Here is a 17,197-nt window from a genome sequence, read left to right as displayed (position 1 = left end):
GAGGTACTATTGCAGTGTTTAAGAAATATTTAGACAGGTACATTGATAGGATATATTTAGAGGGATATGGGCCAAATGCTGGCAGGTGGGACATGTTGGTCGGTGTGGGCAAGTTTGGTCGAGGGGCCTGGTTCCACGTTGTATGACTTTATGACACTGAGAAAGATAGACTGAGAACTCAGATCAGAGGGGGGATAGTTTAAAGGAGATATGCGGTGCAATTTATTTTGAGAGAGAGTGGTGGGTGCCTGGAATGTACTGCCAGGAGTGATGGTGGACGCAGATACAATAGTAGTATTTATCAGGGTTTTGGATAGACACATGGATATGCAGGGAAAGGAGCAATGTGATCATGTGCAGGCAGGAGAGATCATTTAACTTGGTGTTAGCATGGCCAACAGGGTGGCATAGTTGCACAGCAGTAGAGTTGCTGCCTTACAGCACCAGAGACCCGGGTTTGATCCTGACTATGGGTGCTGTCTGCATGGGTTTTCTCCGGGTGCTCCGCTTTCCTCCCACACTCGAAGTTTGTAGGTTAATAGGCTTCTGTAAATTATAAATTGTCCCTAGTATGTGGGGTGGTGCTAGGGTGTGTGGTGATCATTGGTCGGCGTGGATCGGTGGGCCAAAGAGACTGTTTCCATGCTGTATTTCTAAAGTCTAAAGTCTAGTGATGTTCAGCATGGACATTGTGAGCTGAATGACCTGTTCCTGTAGTATACTCTTCTATAGCCACAGTTCATTCAGGTGGACACTGTAATGGACTCATTGTTGGAAGAGAAATTTTGAACAGTAGTCAGCGGGAATCAACAATACACTACACACATTTATCAAGGGAAGGTCATGTACGACTGATTTAATTGATTTTTATTGTCATGGTAACAAGGAATGTCTATGAGGTTAGAGCACTGAGAAACATAGAAACATAGAAATTAGGTGCAGGAGTAGGCCATTCGGCCCTTCGAGCCTGCACCGCCATTCAACATGATCATGGCTGATCATCCAACTCAGTATCCTGTACCTGCCTTCTCTCCATACCCCCTGATCTCTTTAGCCACAAGGGCCACATCTAACTCCCCCTTAAGTATATAGCCAACAAACTGGCCTCAACTACCTTCTGTGGCAGAGAGTTCCAGAGATTTACCACTCTCTGTGTGAAAAATGTTTTTCTCATCTCGGTCCTAAAGGATTTCCCCCTTATCCTTAAACTATGACCCATTGATCTGGACTTCCCCAACATCGGGAACAATCTTCCTGCATCTAGCCTGTCCAACCCCTTAAGAATTTTGTAAGTTTCTATAAGATCCCCCCTCAGTCTTCTAAATTCTAGCGAGTACAAGCAGAGTCTATCCAGTCTTTCTTCATATGAAAGTCCTGACATCCCAGGAATCAGTCTGGTGAACCTTCTCTGTACTCCCTCTATGGCAAGAATGTCTTTCCTCAGATTTGGAGACCAAAACTGTACATAATACTCCAGGTGTGGTCTCATCAATACCCTGTACAACTGCAGTAGAACCTCCCTGCTCATATACTCAAATCCTTTTGCTATGAATGCTAACATACCATTCGCTTTTTTCACTGCCTGCTGCACCTGCATGCCTACTTTCAATGACTGATGTACCATGACACCCAGGTCTCATTGCATCTCCCCTTTTCCTAATCGGCCACCATTTAGATAATAGTCTACTTTCCTGCTTTTGCCACCAAAGTGGATAACCTCACATTTATCCACATTATACTGCATCTGCCATGCATTTGCCCACTCACCCAGCTTATCCAAGTCACCTTGCAGCCTCCTAGCATCCTCCTCACAGCTAACACTGCCCCCCAGCTTTGTGTCATCCGCAAATTTGGAGATGTTGCATTCAATTCCCTCGTCCAAATCATTAATATATATTGTAAATAGCTGGGGTCCCAGCACTGAGCCTTGCGGTACACCACTAGTCACTGCCTGCCATTCTGAAAAGGACCCGTTTACTCATACTCTTTGCTTCCTGTTTGCCAGCCAGTTCTCTATCCACATCAATACTGAACCCCCAATACCGTGTGCTTTAAGTTTGTATACTAATCTCTTATGTGGGACCTTGTCAAAAGCCTTCTGAAAGTCCAGATATAACACATCCACTGGTTCTCCCTTATCCACTCTACTAATCCTTGAAAAATTCTATGATTCGTCAGACATCATTTACCTTTCGTAAATCCATGCTGACTTTGTCCAATGATTTCACCACTTTCCAAATGAGCTGCTATCCCATCTTTAATAACTGACTTTAGCAGTTTCCCCACTACCGATGTTAGGCTAACTGGTCTGTAATTCCCTGTTTTCTCTCTCCCTCCCTTTTTAAAAAGTGGGGTTACATTAGCTACCCTCCAATCCTCAGGAACTACTCCCGAATCTAAAGAGTTTTGAAAAATTATCACAAATGCATCCACTATTTCTGGGGCTACTTCCTTAAGTACTTTGGGGTGCAGCCTATCCGGCCCTGGGGATTTATCGGCCTTTAATCCATTCAATTTACCTAACACCACTTGATATTGTATACATGGTTTTCAGAAAAAAACATTTGACAAGGTCCCACAATGATCACGAAAGGGAAAAAGAGGTTGGATTAAAACTTGACAAATTAACAGAAAGCAAAGGTCAATGGTCAAAGGTCAATTTTAGTGACTGGTGGACTCTTAGCCATGATGTTCCACACAGCCCTTTATCTACATGCTGTCTGCCAAAGATTTAGCCTTTGATGAAATTGAACACTATTAAGAAGTTTGCTGATGCTACATTAATCGGTTGAGTGGATGTTTGTGAAGAGGACTAGGCTGAGAAACGATATCAAAGGGATTGGTTAATTAGGATCAATACTAGCAAATGGAATTCAACCTTGAGAAGTGTGAAGTAATGCATTTGTGAAGAGAATACACAATGACTGTGCATGGGAGTGTGTGTTTTGTGAATTTGATTATGCTTTATGTAGATGTAACCAAAAGGCATGGACATAGAAGTAGTCTGTATGGACTTCATCAAGGCCTTGGATAAAGTTCCATCTGGGAGGTTGCGCTGAAAGATTAGATCGCATGGGATCCAGGGAGAACTAACAAAATGGATACAGTATAGGCTTCATTGCAGGAAGCGGAGGGCGGAGGGTGGTGGTGGAAGGCAGTGTATCAGACTGGAGGCCTGTGGCTGGTGATGTGCCTCAGAGATTGGTGCTCGCCCCAGTGCTATTTGTCAACTGCACTGTATCTGCTATTTGTCAACTGTATAAACAATTTGGATGAAAATGTATGGCAAGATTAGCAGGTTTGCAGATGACACCAAACTAGCTGGTGTCATGGACAGCGAGGATAGTTATCATCAGATTACAGGGAGATGTTGACCTGCTGGCCAAGTGGGCTGAAGAATGGCAAATGGTATTTAATTCAGATAAGTGTGAGGTGCTGCAATTTTAGGAATTAAACATAGAATATAGACCAACACTGCACAGGAACGGGCTCTTTGGCCCATAGTGTCTATGTTGAATATGATGCCAAGATAAATTAAACTCATCTCCCTGCACATGATCCATATCTGCATTCCCTGCATAGCCATGTGCCTATGTAAACACCAACATTGTATCTGCCTCCACCACCACCCTAGTAGTGTGTTCCAGCATTCACACGCTCATCTCCTTTAAACTTTGCCCCTCTCACCTTAAGTCTATGCCCTCTAATCGTTGACATTTCCACTGAGAAAAAGGTTCTGGCTAACTATCCTATCTGAACCTCTCAGAATTTTACATACATCTATCAGGCAAATGGAAAGTCTAGGCAGCACTTGCTCAGTCAACCTTCCCCCAGTGTTCAGTTCTCTCCCCCCCCCCCCCCCCCAATTCAAATCATTAAGATCCCACATCTTATTCACCCACATTCACCTCCCATTCTCTCTGCTTTGCCCAATTTGACAACATCTCTGCAATGGTGGACATCCCATCCCACAGAGAGGTATTACAGCATTTAAAAGACACTTGGACAGGTACATGGATAGAAAATGTTCAGAGGGATGTGGGCCAAACAAGATTATCTTAGTCTTAGATGGGCCATCATGGTCCGCATCTATGAGTTGAGACGTATAACTGTATAACTCCATGAATGAGTAGAGTATGCAGTGTAAGAGAACAGAGGAACTTGAAATAGGCATCTCAAGATCCCAGAAAGTAGCATACAGGTAAGGTGTAAAGAACATATTACCCTTATTGATTGAGTATAGGATTCAAAACCCATGAGGGTCACAGGGAGAACGTACAAACTCCACACCGACAATACCCATGGTCAGGATTGAATCCGGGTCACTGGCTCTGTGAGGCAGCAACTTTACCTCTGTGCCACTGTGCCGTCCCAACAAGTTTTCAACAATGTAGTTGAGCATGAAGTCGGGTGATTGATAAATTTGCATTTTTCTGAGAGGTTCTCTTTTATTTAGACTCGTTCAATTTGAATGAATGACTTGTAGAGTAGTTACCCCTCATTGACAGAAGACTGCTGTGCCTACTATCTGGGCCATGTTAAAACACTGTCAAAACAAAGAAACATTATTTTACTTCTTTAATAAAAGGAGAATGTCTGTGATAAATTGCCAGAAATATTCAACGATGAAAAATGTGAAGGTATTTGTTAATTAGCACATCCAACTGAAGTTGTGAAAAGTACTACAATGGTTCTCATCGGGGGTGATATTTTGCAGTGTTTCGGAGTCACGTAAAACACGTCTGAATTTGCAAAATAAAAACTGAAAGTTTGGCACCGAGCCAAACAACACATTACATCTGAAATGAAGCATTTCCAGGATGCCCGTGGAGAATAATTTCATTTAGAAAGTTACGCACAAAATGTTGGAGCAACTCAGCAGCATCTCTGGAGAAAATGGATAGGTGACGTTTCGGGTTGGGACCCTTCTTCAGACTAATTATAGGGGAGGTAGACAAAAGTGCTGGTGAAAATCAGCGGGTGAGGCAGCATCTCTGGAGCAAAGGAAATAGGCAACGTTTCGGGCCGAAACCCTTCTTCAGACTGATGTGGGGGGGGGGGGGGGGGGGGGGGGGGGGGGGGGAAGAAAGGAAGAGGAGGAGCCCGAGGGCTGAGGGAGAGCTGAGAAGGGTAGGAGACAGGGACTGGAAGCAAGAAAAGACCAGGACAAATCAGGGCCGGCACCAGATGACCAGGCAAGGTGGTTTTCTGATAGGCCAATTGTTGGCTAGGGACACGGTGATCCCAATAGGGATACATTGTTGTGAAGGGAATGTTAACATATGGAAGGCAGCCGGTCCCAGGACGGGTTCTCAGACATTGTGCTGTTGAGTTAACTGACGTATTTACAAACATTTTCAATCAATCCCTGACACAATGCATGGTCCCCACATGCCTAAAACATTGAAATAGTGCCCGTTCCGAAGCAGACAGCCATAACCTGCCTCAACGACTACAGGCCGGTTGCACTAACACCAATAATTATGAAGTGCCTGGACAGATAAGTCCTAAAGCACAACAAGGCCGCTCTCCCATCAACCCTGGATCCACACCAACATGTGTACAGAGTAAACAGATCAACAGACAACACCATTACCACTGCCCTCCATACTGTACTGCTCCACCAAGAACAAGTGGGAGCATAAGTACGACTGCTATTTGTGGATTACAGCTCTGCATTCAACACAATCGTACCCAGTAAACTGCTCACCAAGATGTCCGACCTAGGCACAGCCTCAGAAGGAGGCTGAATATAAGTTATTTTAAAAAGGAGTAGGGGGAATTTCTTTAACCAGCGGGTGGTGAATACATTGCCACAGACGGCAATGGAGGCCAAGTTATTGAGTATTTTTAAAGGGGAAATTGACAAGTACTTGATTAGTAAGGGTGTCAAAGGTTACTGCGAGAAGGCAGGAGAATGGGGTTGAGCGGGAAAGATAGATCAGCCATGATCGAATGGTGGAATAGACTTGATGGATCGAATGGTCTACTACTCTGATGAGTTGTGAATTAATGAGCAAGCCTTTCAGCACACAATGGCCAGACCAAACATGATGGAAAGTTAAACTAATCTCTGCCTGCACATGATCCATATCCTTCCATATCATGAGAATCCTTCGATGAACAAACAAAACCGTACAAAGTAGGATCAAGAGATGATGCCACCAAAGCCTCCATTTTGCTCAGGAGCTCCTGAATAGCTTAAGCCACAAAACCCAGTAGTCCCGACAAACCAGAAACAAGCGTGGGAAGGTTACAAGCAAGAGTAGGTTCTCTTTGTTGTCACTTTTCTCTCTCGAGATTCCAGGGCAATTCTAAACTGCTGCAATTTAATTGGATTGTGTGGTTTCCCCAGCAACAGCTTTGCTGGAAGAACCAAGAGCTAATTTAACAGTCACAATAAGCTAAGGAATGCACAGATTCTTTTACCCAGGATAGAGGAATCAGGAACCAGTGGACATATGTTTAAGGTGAGAGGAGCAAGGTTTAGTAAGATCCTGAGGGGTAACTTTCACAATGTTTTAGAAACATTTAGGCAGATATGTGGATAGGATGGGTTTAGAGGGATATGGGCCAAAATCAGGCAGGCGGGACTAGTATAGGTGGGGCATGTTGGTTGGTGTCAGCAAGTTGGACCGAAAGGCCTGTTTCCATGCTGTGTAGGGTGATAGCTCTATGGAATGAACTGCCAGAGGAGTTAGTTACCTAAACTATGCAAATATTCATGTCCTCCAGAGATACTGTCTGTAATACTGAGTTATTCCAGCACTTTGTGTCTTTTTGTAAACCAGCATCTGCAGTTCCTTGTTCCTACATTTCTGAAGCCTGTTTAATCTTTTCTGTTTTGTTTGTCAATAAACAGGTATGATCACGGTTCAAATAAAACCTTGCAGAACACTTGGCTCCAGACTGGAGAAATGTAACTCCATCTTTTATCTTCAGAGTACTTTATAACAGCCAAAGATCTTTGTGTATTAACAATCAATACAGGAATGCATCCTAGTCCTCTTTTTGTTTTTTTAAACACTTTCTTCAGATACGAGTGTGGATTTTAAGAGGCTTGAGAGGCAGGGATTGGAAGGATGTGGGTCACCTGCAGGCAGAGATTAGTTTAACGTGGCATCATGTTCAGCATAGACATTATGGGCCAAAGGGCTTGCTCCCATGCTGTTCTGCAGTAGTCTCGTCCACTGATTAAACTTTATGCCCACTTTGGCAATGAATTTATGGTTCACTTATCCTGTCACTGTTTGATGTGATTTGAAAAGCCATTTTACAAACTTTATTAATCTTTCATTTAATTTCTAAATATTTTGATGGAGTAATATCCCGAACTATATACCACTCTAATTATGTGCACTCCTCCTGTATCTAAAACAGGCATTTAGTGCAGATTGATTAGGTGCTCAAAGCATTTGTAACGGACTGGACTGATAACCAGACCATTTATTTCATTATCTTAAATCTTTCTCTTGTTATTGCAAATCTTGCTCTTGTTAACTCAAGTATGTCAGTAATTAGGTATGATCATGCTTGTGTTAAATCTTAAACCACAGATTATTCAGGTGCAGACTTGGGGGATTTATTTACTTCATTCAATCTATCATCTTATATCCCCAGAGTACTTTTTAAGCAGCATCCACAGAGAAGAGCTTTGAACATTAATTATCATAGTCGAGAAATGTATTTCAGTGTGAATAAAATCAATTACCTCGCTGATTAAGGCATTGCTACGCTGCATTAAATATCATTCTTACAAGGTGTGTAGCACGAAACCAAGCTAGGATTTGACCAAAGGTAGATACAAAGTGCTGGAGTAACTCAAAGGGTCAGGCAGCATCTCTGGAGAAAAAGGATGGGTGACGTTTCATGCCGGGACCCTTCTTCAGACTGTTCTAGATGAGATCTCGACCAAGTTGATCTATTGCATGAATTGTTCATTCTGGGGATTATAATTAGCATTGATGGAGATTCTGTTTCTGAGGATTGTGTGTATCCATTAGCTGTTGCAGTATTCTTGCCGGTAAACCAAGTTTGCCTTCATTTTACACAAGGATATGGAAGTAAACCGGAGCACTCGGAAATAACCCACGTGGTCACAGGGAGACTATAAACGACGTACGGACTGCACCTGTAGTCAGGTTCGAACCTGGGTCTCTGGTGCTGGGAGGCAGCAACTCTACCGCTGCGCCACCGTGCTGCATGTGTATTTCCATGCAGATCGGAAGCATTGGAACATTCTTCCCGTTCATTTCAAGAGACCTTTAGACAAGTACATGAATAGGATAGGTTTGAAGGGGTGTGGGCAAAACACAGGCAGGTGTGATTAGTGTAGATGGGACATGTTGGTCAGTGGAGGCAAGTTAGGGCAAGTTGGGACAAGGGGCCCAGTTCCCCTCTGGATGACTCAAATAGGCGATGATTTTTGTTGGGACCCTTCTTCACACTGGTTGTACTGGGGGGGGGAGGATGATAGATCTGTAAGAGAGGTGGGGGTGGGACGAAGGCTGGCAAATAATAGATGGATACAAATGAAGGCGGTTTGATTAATAAATAGTTGGACAAAGGCCAGAGGTGAAAACCCAAAATGTCACCTATCCATGTTCTGCAGAGATGCTGCCTGACCCGCTGAGTTACTCCAGCATTTAATGTTTTTTTTTTGTAAACCAACACCTGCAATTCCTTCTGTCCACAATACAAAGTCTAAAGTGCTTCCATCCTTCGGAGATGGGCTTTCTGTAAAATATTGGTCTAGCTTCAAGAAGTATCCCCTGAGAAACATTCCTCACCAACTCATTGCCCATATCACCTCGATAAATAAAGCCACTTTCCACTAACAGTGGATCCTGCAGGACCTTGTGGAAGCTCTGAAAATCAAATGTTTTGTTGAGTGGAAGTACCTGCATATTTACAATGCGAGTGGAATATGAAAAAATAGCAAAGACTGACAACTGTTCAACATACTAGAAAAATAGCTCTGCATTTTTTCATTGATTAAGATCTGTCTGCTCATGGCTGATGGATTATACTGCAATTTTAAATATTTATCATTTTGTAATAAACTAATTCACAGGTATATTAATCAAATTGCAATGTTATCACTTAAAAATATCCAGAAATATTTCAAAACAGATGCTGGATAATACGTTTTACCACCAATCTTTGCAAAATTGCAAGATTTAACAGTTAATAAAAATTATAATGCAAGACTGAAGTAACTGGAGTGCTGGAGCAAATCAGGCTGCATTTTGGAAAACATGGATCAGTCTGGAGGGTCCCAACCCAAACAACACTAATCCATGTTCTCCAGAGATACTGCCTGACCTGCTGAGTTAATTCAGCACTTTATTTCATTTATTGAATTCCAGCATCTGCTGTTCCTTGTTTCGACTATAATGCAAATCAATACGTTTCATTCAGTAAATTGTGGATGTATTAGAGATATTCAGCATGGTTTTGAATGGGAGAACTATCTCATCAATTAGATTAGGCTTTTTGAGGAAGTGGGCAAGGTGATTGATCAGGGTAGGCAGAAGATGTTGTCTTTATAGACTTTATAGATGGATGGTGCTTGGATTGCAAAGTATTGGCTTTTACTTATAGAGTCATAAAGTCAGTCATAGTCATAGAGCTCCAGCACAGGCCCATTGGCCCAACCAAGACTCCATGGACCAGAGTTATCACCCCATACACCAGCACAATCCCACACACCAAGGACAATTTACAATTTACAGCAGCTAATTAACCTACAAACCTGCACATCTTTGGAGTGTGGTGGGAAACCAGAGCACCTGTAGAAAACCCACGCAGTCACAGGGAGAACGTACAAACTCCGTGCAGACAGCACCCTTAGTCAGGATGGAACCCTGGTCTCTGGCGCTGTGTGGCACCGACTCTACCCCTGCACCACCGTGCCACCCAAGAAGAGCAGTTGGACAAACTTGGATTGCATTATCTGGAATGTCAGAGGCTGAGAGGTGAGCCAACAGATGTAAAATTGTGAAGCATTATTTGGGTAAACGGTCAGAGTGTATTTCCCAGGTGGAAATGTCAAGCACTATGGGTGTAGGTTTCAGGTGAGGAAAGATTAAAGGTGATTTGTACTGCAGTTTTTTTATACATGGATAGTTGTGGGTGCATGACATGTGCTACCAGGACAGATGATAACAGTGTTTGAGAGGCTTTTAGGTTACATATGATTTTATTATGTGACAGTTCTTTTTGGGCAGCACAGCGGTGCAGCTGGTAGAGTTGCTGCCAGATACCCGGGTTATATCCCGACCTCGGGTGCTGTCTGTGTGGAGTTTGCAAGTTCTCCCTGTGGCCAAAACCTTGTGGGTTTCTTCTGGATGCTCCGGTTTCCCCTCACATCCCAAGGATGTGCGGGTTTGTAGGTTAACTGCCCTCTGTAAATTGCACCTAGTGTGCAGTGAGTAAGTGGGATAACAAAGAACTAATGTGAATGGGTGATTGCTGGTCGGTGGGCCAATGGGTCTATTTCTATGCTGTGTCTATGAACAAAACATGACCAAGCAGGTAATAGTATGCAAACCATGTGCAGGTAGAAGTGATTAATTAGACTGGCATCATGGCTGGCATGGATATTGTGGGCCGAAGGGCCTGTTCCTGCACTCTACTGTTCTAGATAGACTTTTTATTCAAGTAAAAATTAGCACCATTGCAAGTGGGGAACAAACATTTCTTCATCTTAACATATCTATGTAAGATTTCAGTCAATGAAAAGAAAGAAGTAACTGAAACAATAAAAATCATTGTTTATACAGACCGAGGAACTTTGATTTATTTATTCGGCAATTAAATAATTTGAATGGATACAGGTCCACCACTGATTTTCTGGAAACTGGTGGTCTGGCACCTCTGCCACTGGTGGGCCGGACAAAATTACGAGAGCGCACTTGAAATTCCCCCTGAAAATGTGGCACCTACGCTGGGTGAGGCGGTCAATCTCAACCTCATCGGGACTTCCACTTTGATTGGCAGGTAGAATTTGTCCCCTGCAGCCGGGACTCTGGAACTCCAGCCCGGCCGGAGCTGGCAAATCCGTTCCCATTGTCGATTCAGGGGCCGACTTTGCGGGCCGGTATCTTGGCTCACCGGCGACCTAGGCTGACCTTCCCCGTGCCATTGGACTCATCTCCAAGGCCGTGACCTCTGTTGGTCCAGCAAAACAATATATCCAGCAGGACACTATAACCAAGTAGGTATGTTACAAATGTTACTACCTGAATCGTCATTGGGAATCTGCCCAAAGCCATGTCCGCGATTTTGGCGCTGTTTGGAGGGGGCAGGTTGAAAACGCGATTTTTACTAGGCTGTTCCAATCGCAGATGTTCAGCCTAGTAAATCATTAACGAGAAATCGCTGCAAGACCCGGTCGCAAAAGGTATTATTAGTTTTATAGGCCTCGAATAATAGTTATAATAGTTTTAAAATTACTCTCTCACTCCGCAACCTCTCGCAGCCCCAGGGTTTTATAAAGCAAACAATTAAAGGTAAGTACCTTATTTTTACATTAAATGGGGCATGTATATAACCCTGTATATAAAGTTATCTATAGTGAGTAGTTCATTTTGGGCTTTTTATATCTCGCAGTATTTTTCTCGGCATTTGAGGGCACTAATCCAGCGCGATGTGAACGTTCTAAACCAGCGCGTTCACAGGAACCCACTAGAAAGCCAATTTAAATGGGCATTTATTTACAGCAATTGAACATTAAATTCCTTCCATTTGGCCTATAAATTAATGTAAATTAGATATAAAAATCATGTTATATTGTGAATTATTTGTGAATTTGGACACTTAGGCTATTTAAAAATGTTAATCTTTCTTTAAGAAATGGGCTTTTGACTATCCAAGATCACAGCTTTTTTGTAATGTCCATTGAAAATCAATAGGGAACAAGATGCTAATTTCCGAGTATGAAAATGGCCATAATTTTTTTAATACTTGAGATATGAAAGTGAATTTGATGTCAAATTAAACTTATTGTTATGCTTTATCTGATGGGATAAATTGCAGACTTGATTTTTAAAATCTCAAAATTTTGTAACATTGCTAAACCAAGGGTGCCAAAAAAAACTCCAATGGACCTGTACTTCAGTTAACGTTAAAGATTTGTTCTTAACTGTTCTGTCACCAGTTAATCCAGTTAAACAATGGTCAGAGCCTTCATATTTTGGTTGACAACCTGCTTAAGGCTAGTAGGGCAAGTACAAGGACAGTTGAATGCTGGTGAAGAATAGTCCTTTCTGCTTTTCAACCTAACATTGTCCCTTTCTCTGGATTGATATGGAAAGGTGGAGGATAAATGTGATAGATGTTCGGGCCCACGCTGTCATCTGAGCTATATGTTTTTTCTTTGTCCACAATTACATAATTGTTGGTCTGGCTACTTTAATATAATGTCTACCGTAATGGGAATGCATCTACAGCCCTGTCCATTGATTGCCATCTTTGGGGCCCCAGGATGAGTCAGGTCGATTAAACTCTGTGCAAAAATAAATTATTAATTTTACACCTTTAATAGCCAGATGTCGCCTACTCCTACAGTGGAAATCTCCTAACTCACCCTCTGTGTCACAGTGGCTCATAGATGTAGTGTTTTTTCTTAAACTTGCGAAAATTAAATATACATTGAGGGGATGTACTGATAATTTTTTGTTTAGAAATGGCAAACTGTTTTATCATACTTTACAGACTTGTAGGTTCTGCCAGACTAAGGGCTGGTTTGTTAAATGTTGCTATGTGTAGATGCACTCTTCACTCTTCACTAGCCAGGATGGGGTGTGTGGGGTGTGTGACTGATGTGATGGATACATTTTTTTAAAATATTTTGTTTATGTTTCTGTATATTTTTATTTTGTGTATTATTTGAGTGTTTCTTATTAACATATCCCTTTTCTTTTTTGTGCTGATTTATTTTAAATGAAAATAAATAAATAAATAAAAATAGAAGGACAGGTGAATGCTGGTGAAGAATTGTCCTTTCTGCTTTTCAACCTGACATTGTCCCTTTCTCTGGATTGATATGGAAACATTTCTCTCGCTGTTTACAGCAAATGATCTATAGTGCTTGACAGAGTCAGAGATAATTGAATGATCCATGGATACCCAAGGACTTAAAAAACTATCGAGACCAATAGACCTTTCAGGACACAACCCAGAGGGTTTGACAGTCGCAGTCAATTAAATCCAAAGTTCAAACAAGAGCTCTTCCACTGTAAAGATTAGCAAGTAGTTCACAGTTGATGCTTACAGGAAAGACCCAATTGATCCCAAAGGAGATAATTTCATCAGAAATGTCAGGCAGCAAGAGATAAAACTGGAGCGAGTGTCACCATTTTCCACATTTGCATTGTTACCAAACTCTAAGCTAGATACAAAGTCTGGAGTAACCCAACTGTCAGCCAGCATCTCTGGAGAACAATAGGTGACATTTCGGGTCGGCACCCTTCTTCAGACTGATTGGAGGGGGGGGGGGGGGGGGGGGGGTGGAGGGAAGGGGGGGAAAGAAAACTGGAAGAGAGGAGGAGCTGGACAAAGCCTGGCAAGTAAGGGGAGCAGGGGGGTTGATAGGCAGATGGTGGACAAAGGCTGGAGATCAAAAGACAGAAGGTGTGAGACAAAAGGATTGAAGAATTGTGAAGCTAGAGGAAGGAATATAGGTGGAGGGGAGAAACAGGTGCGAGTCCAGCTGGGACACAGGGGAGGGGGGCTAGGAGGAAGAAAGGAGAGGGGAAAGTAGTGATATAAGATTGGAGAATCAAATGTTCATACCATTGAGTTGCAAGCAAAGGCTCCTGACACAAATCGTCACTCATCCATGATTTCCAGAGACGCTACCTGTTACTCCAGCACTTTGTGCCTTGGTTTATAAACTAGCTTCCGCAGTTCCAAGTATTAACCATATAACCATATAACAATTACAGCACGGAAACAGGCCATCTCGGCCCTACAAGTCTGTGCCGAACAACTTTTTTCCCTTCGTCCCACCTGCCTGCACTCATACCATAACCCTCCATTCCCTTCTCATCCATATGCTTATCCAATTTATTTTTAAATGATACCAACGAACCTGCCTCCACCACTTCCACTGTAAGCTCATTCCACACCGCTACCACTCTCTGAGTAAAGAAGTTCTCCCGCATGTTACCCCTAAACTTCTGTCCCTTAATTCTGAAGTCATGTCCTCTTGTTTGAATCTTCCCTATTCTCAAAGGGAAAAGCTGATCCACATCAACTCTGTCTATCCCTCTCATCATTTTAAAGACCTCTATCAAGTCCCCCCTTAACCTTCTGCGCTCCAGTGAATAAAGACCTAACTTATTCAACCTTTCTCTGTAACATAGTTGTTGAAACCCAGGCAACATTCTACTAAATCTCCTCTGTACTCTCTCTATTTTGTTGTCATCCTTCCTATAATTTGGCGACCAGAATTGTACACCATACTCCAGATTTGGTCTCAGCAATGCCTTGTACAATTTTATCATTACATCCCAGCTTCTATACGCAATGCTCTGATTTATAAAGGCTAGCATACCAAAAGCTTTCTTTACCACCCTATCTATATGAGATTCCACCTTCAAGGAACTATGCACGGTTATACCCAGATCCCTCTGTTCAACTGTATTCTTCAATTCCCTGCCATTTACCATGTACGTCCTATTTTGATTTGTCCTGGTTATTAACAGCTCTAGGCTATTTAGATGCATCTGCTTTCTGTTGTGGTTCTCACTGTCTCAACGATACATTCCAAATACAAAACACTACTGGTGATTTTATTTAGAATTACAAAGCAAAAGATTTCCACGCAATGAAAAATAAATGTTAAAATATTCAATGGTTTTTGCGCTCAATTCTTTCAGACAAAGGTTATTTGGGGCATCCAGCATCACCTTCATTTAAACATTGGACTCTTGCATAAAAAACAAACCTCATATTTTGCCAAGACCATCCAAAAAAAAAAAATGATATTCATGCTGCCACTGAACAGTCATCCTCCTTATCAAACTGTGTACAATTCTCATTATATACGCTTGAAGTCTTTGTACGGAACAGATGCTGTACAACATCTGTGCAGAGAAATAATAATTTCTAACTCTTGGAACTCTAAAAGGTAACTGTCATATTTTTACTGACTATGGAGATTGAATCATCATTGAATGACTTTTAATTCACATCATAGCTGCAGCTAACATAATAGAATAAATAATGATTGGAAGAGTGTGAATTAAAAGAATGTCACGCTTCTCGACTTGATTTCAAGGACTACTATAGCAACTCAAGTTACAGACTGGAGTTAATCAGAGAGTAATAAAGAATTATTTTCAAACAGTTAACAGAAATCCAGTGAATATACGAGTTTGATTTACAATTAGGAATCAAATTAACGCTTAACACAACAGAGGTGTAAAATCACACCACAACTGAATAAAAGAGCACTGCTTCAGGTGTTAACAGGAGTCCTTGGTGGGTGGATAGAAAGACACAATAAACCATGCCAACAGAGCAAAGGCAGATCACAAAAGCCTGAGGAATAACAAGAGAATTGTCTTGCATCTCCCAATCACAAAAGCAATGTGCAGAAATATTAAGGCAACAATGCAATATTTTGAACTAAAATCTTTGTGACTTACCCAAATTTCTTTTGGACACAGTCTTCAAACTTTCACTGACATAGAAATAAATAAGAGCCAGCAAAGGGATCTGAATGTTCATGTTTTGATTCCGTTGACTCCTGAAAGACAAACGGGAGAATTAGATGTCACAGCATCCACCACAGAGTTGAAAAGAAACCCTTAATGTTTAGAATGTTATCACCTAAAATTAATCGGCTTTTAACAAGACTGCGCTGTAAAAGTTCCAAACCACATCCATTCAGTCTCAGGTAAATATAAATAAATGTACAAGTTTGCCTGCATTAAAAAATAATGAAATATTTCCTCTAAATAGCTGTGAGGCATTTTGCAAAGCTAACATCTTAGGAGCAGCATTAATTATTAAATAAAAGAACTTCAAGCTTCAGTATAAAAACAAAGGCATGGACAATAAATCCCTTTCCGTTTCATTTAGCTTGAAATGTGTGCTTTCTTTGCCAATTATTTTGAGGAAATCTATTTGTAACTACTGCGGGCACAAAAACAATCTTTGAGCACTGCCTTACAGCGTCAGAGACCCGGGTTCGATCCTGACGACGGGTTTTGGCTGTTTGGAGTATGCACGTGTTTCCTCCGGGTGCTCCAGTTTCATAAGTTCATCAGTTATTGGAGCAGATTTAGGCCACTCGGCCCATCATGTCTATTCTGCCATTCAATCAAGGCTCATCTATCCTTCCCTCTCAACCTCATTCTCCACCCTTCTCCCCATAATCCCTGACACTTCTACTAATAAACTGTTTCCTCCCACATCTCAAAGATGTGTAGGTTTGTAGGTGAATCTGTAAATTCCTCTCCCCCCCCCCATGTGTAGGGAGTAGATGCGGAAGTGCGATAACATAGAACTAGTGTGAATGGATCATCGATGGTCAGAAAGCACTTTATAAGAAAGTGCCTGTTTCCACACTGTATCTTTCAATTCAATTCAACTCAACTTGCTCTCTGTAGAAGGACATGCATTGAATGTTAAAATGTTGCCACATCATTTGGTCATCAGTAACTTTCTCAGTATAATCTACAAATAGTTTCTCCCCAAAATATTAGCATCAAAATTGATTATCATGTTATAAAGACAAGGTACTGAGATAGAGTGGATAATAGTGCTGTCATAAGATAGCATAGACATTTTTCCAAGCGCATTTGCCATTTTTAAAAATGAGTTTTAAAAAGGCAGCCAGCATCATCAAGGACTCACACCACCATGACCAGCTTCTCATTTCACTCCTGCTATCGTGAAGAAGGCGCAGGAGTCTGAAAACTAATGTCCAGTTTCAGGAATACCTTCTTCCAAACAACCATCAGGCTATTAAACATTACAAACTCCAAATCAACTCTGAACTACAAACTGCCTGGGTTGCGCTAGAGAACTTAGGCTTTGTATTATTTTTTGGCATATTTTGGATTTTTTTTTAAATAACTTTTTACTTGTTTATTACATTATCTATTGAGTACTTTGTTTCAAACCCTGTTGTGCTGATGCTGCAAGCAAGAATTTCTTTGTACTGTTTCAAGACCATATGACA

At 41.7% G+C, this 17,197-nt stretch overlaps 1 protein-coding gene across 1 annotated transcript in view; it reads right to left on the bottom strand.

The window, feature by feature from the left end:
• Positions 1–17,197, bottom strand: part of il1rapl2 (interleukin 1 receptor accessory protein-like 2) — an 841,694-nt gene that overhangs the window by 774,244 nt on the left and 50,253 nt on the right. The window contains exon 2 of the mRNA XM_055644012.1: positions 15,657–15,757. Within this exon, the coding sequence (XP_055499987.1) occupies positions 15,657–15,738 (82 nt within the window). The 5' untranslated portion in view covers positions 15,739–15,757. The remainder of the gene's footprint in view (positions 1–15,656; positions 15,758–17,197) is intronic.

This window comes from Leucoraja erinacea, chromosome 12 (assembly GCF_028641065.1).
Source record: "Leucoraja erinacea ecotype New England chromosome 12, Leri_hhj_1, whole genome shotgun sequence".
In the NCBI taxonomy this organism is placed as follows: Eukaryota; Metazoa; Chordata; class Chondrichthyes; order Rajiformes; family Rajidae; genus Leucoraja; species Leucoraja erinaceus.
This window is presented reverse-complemented; position numbering and strand designations above follow the sequence as displayed.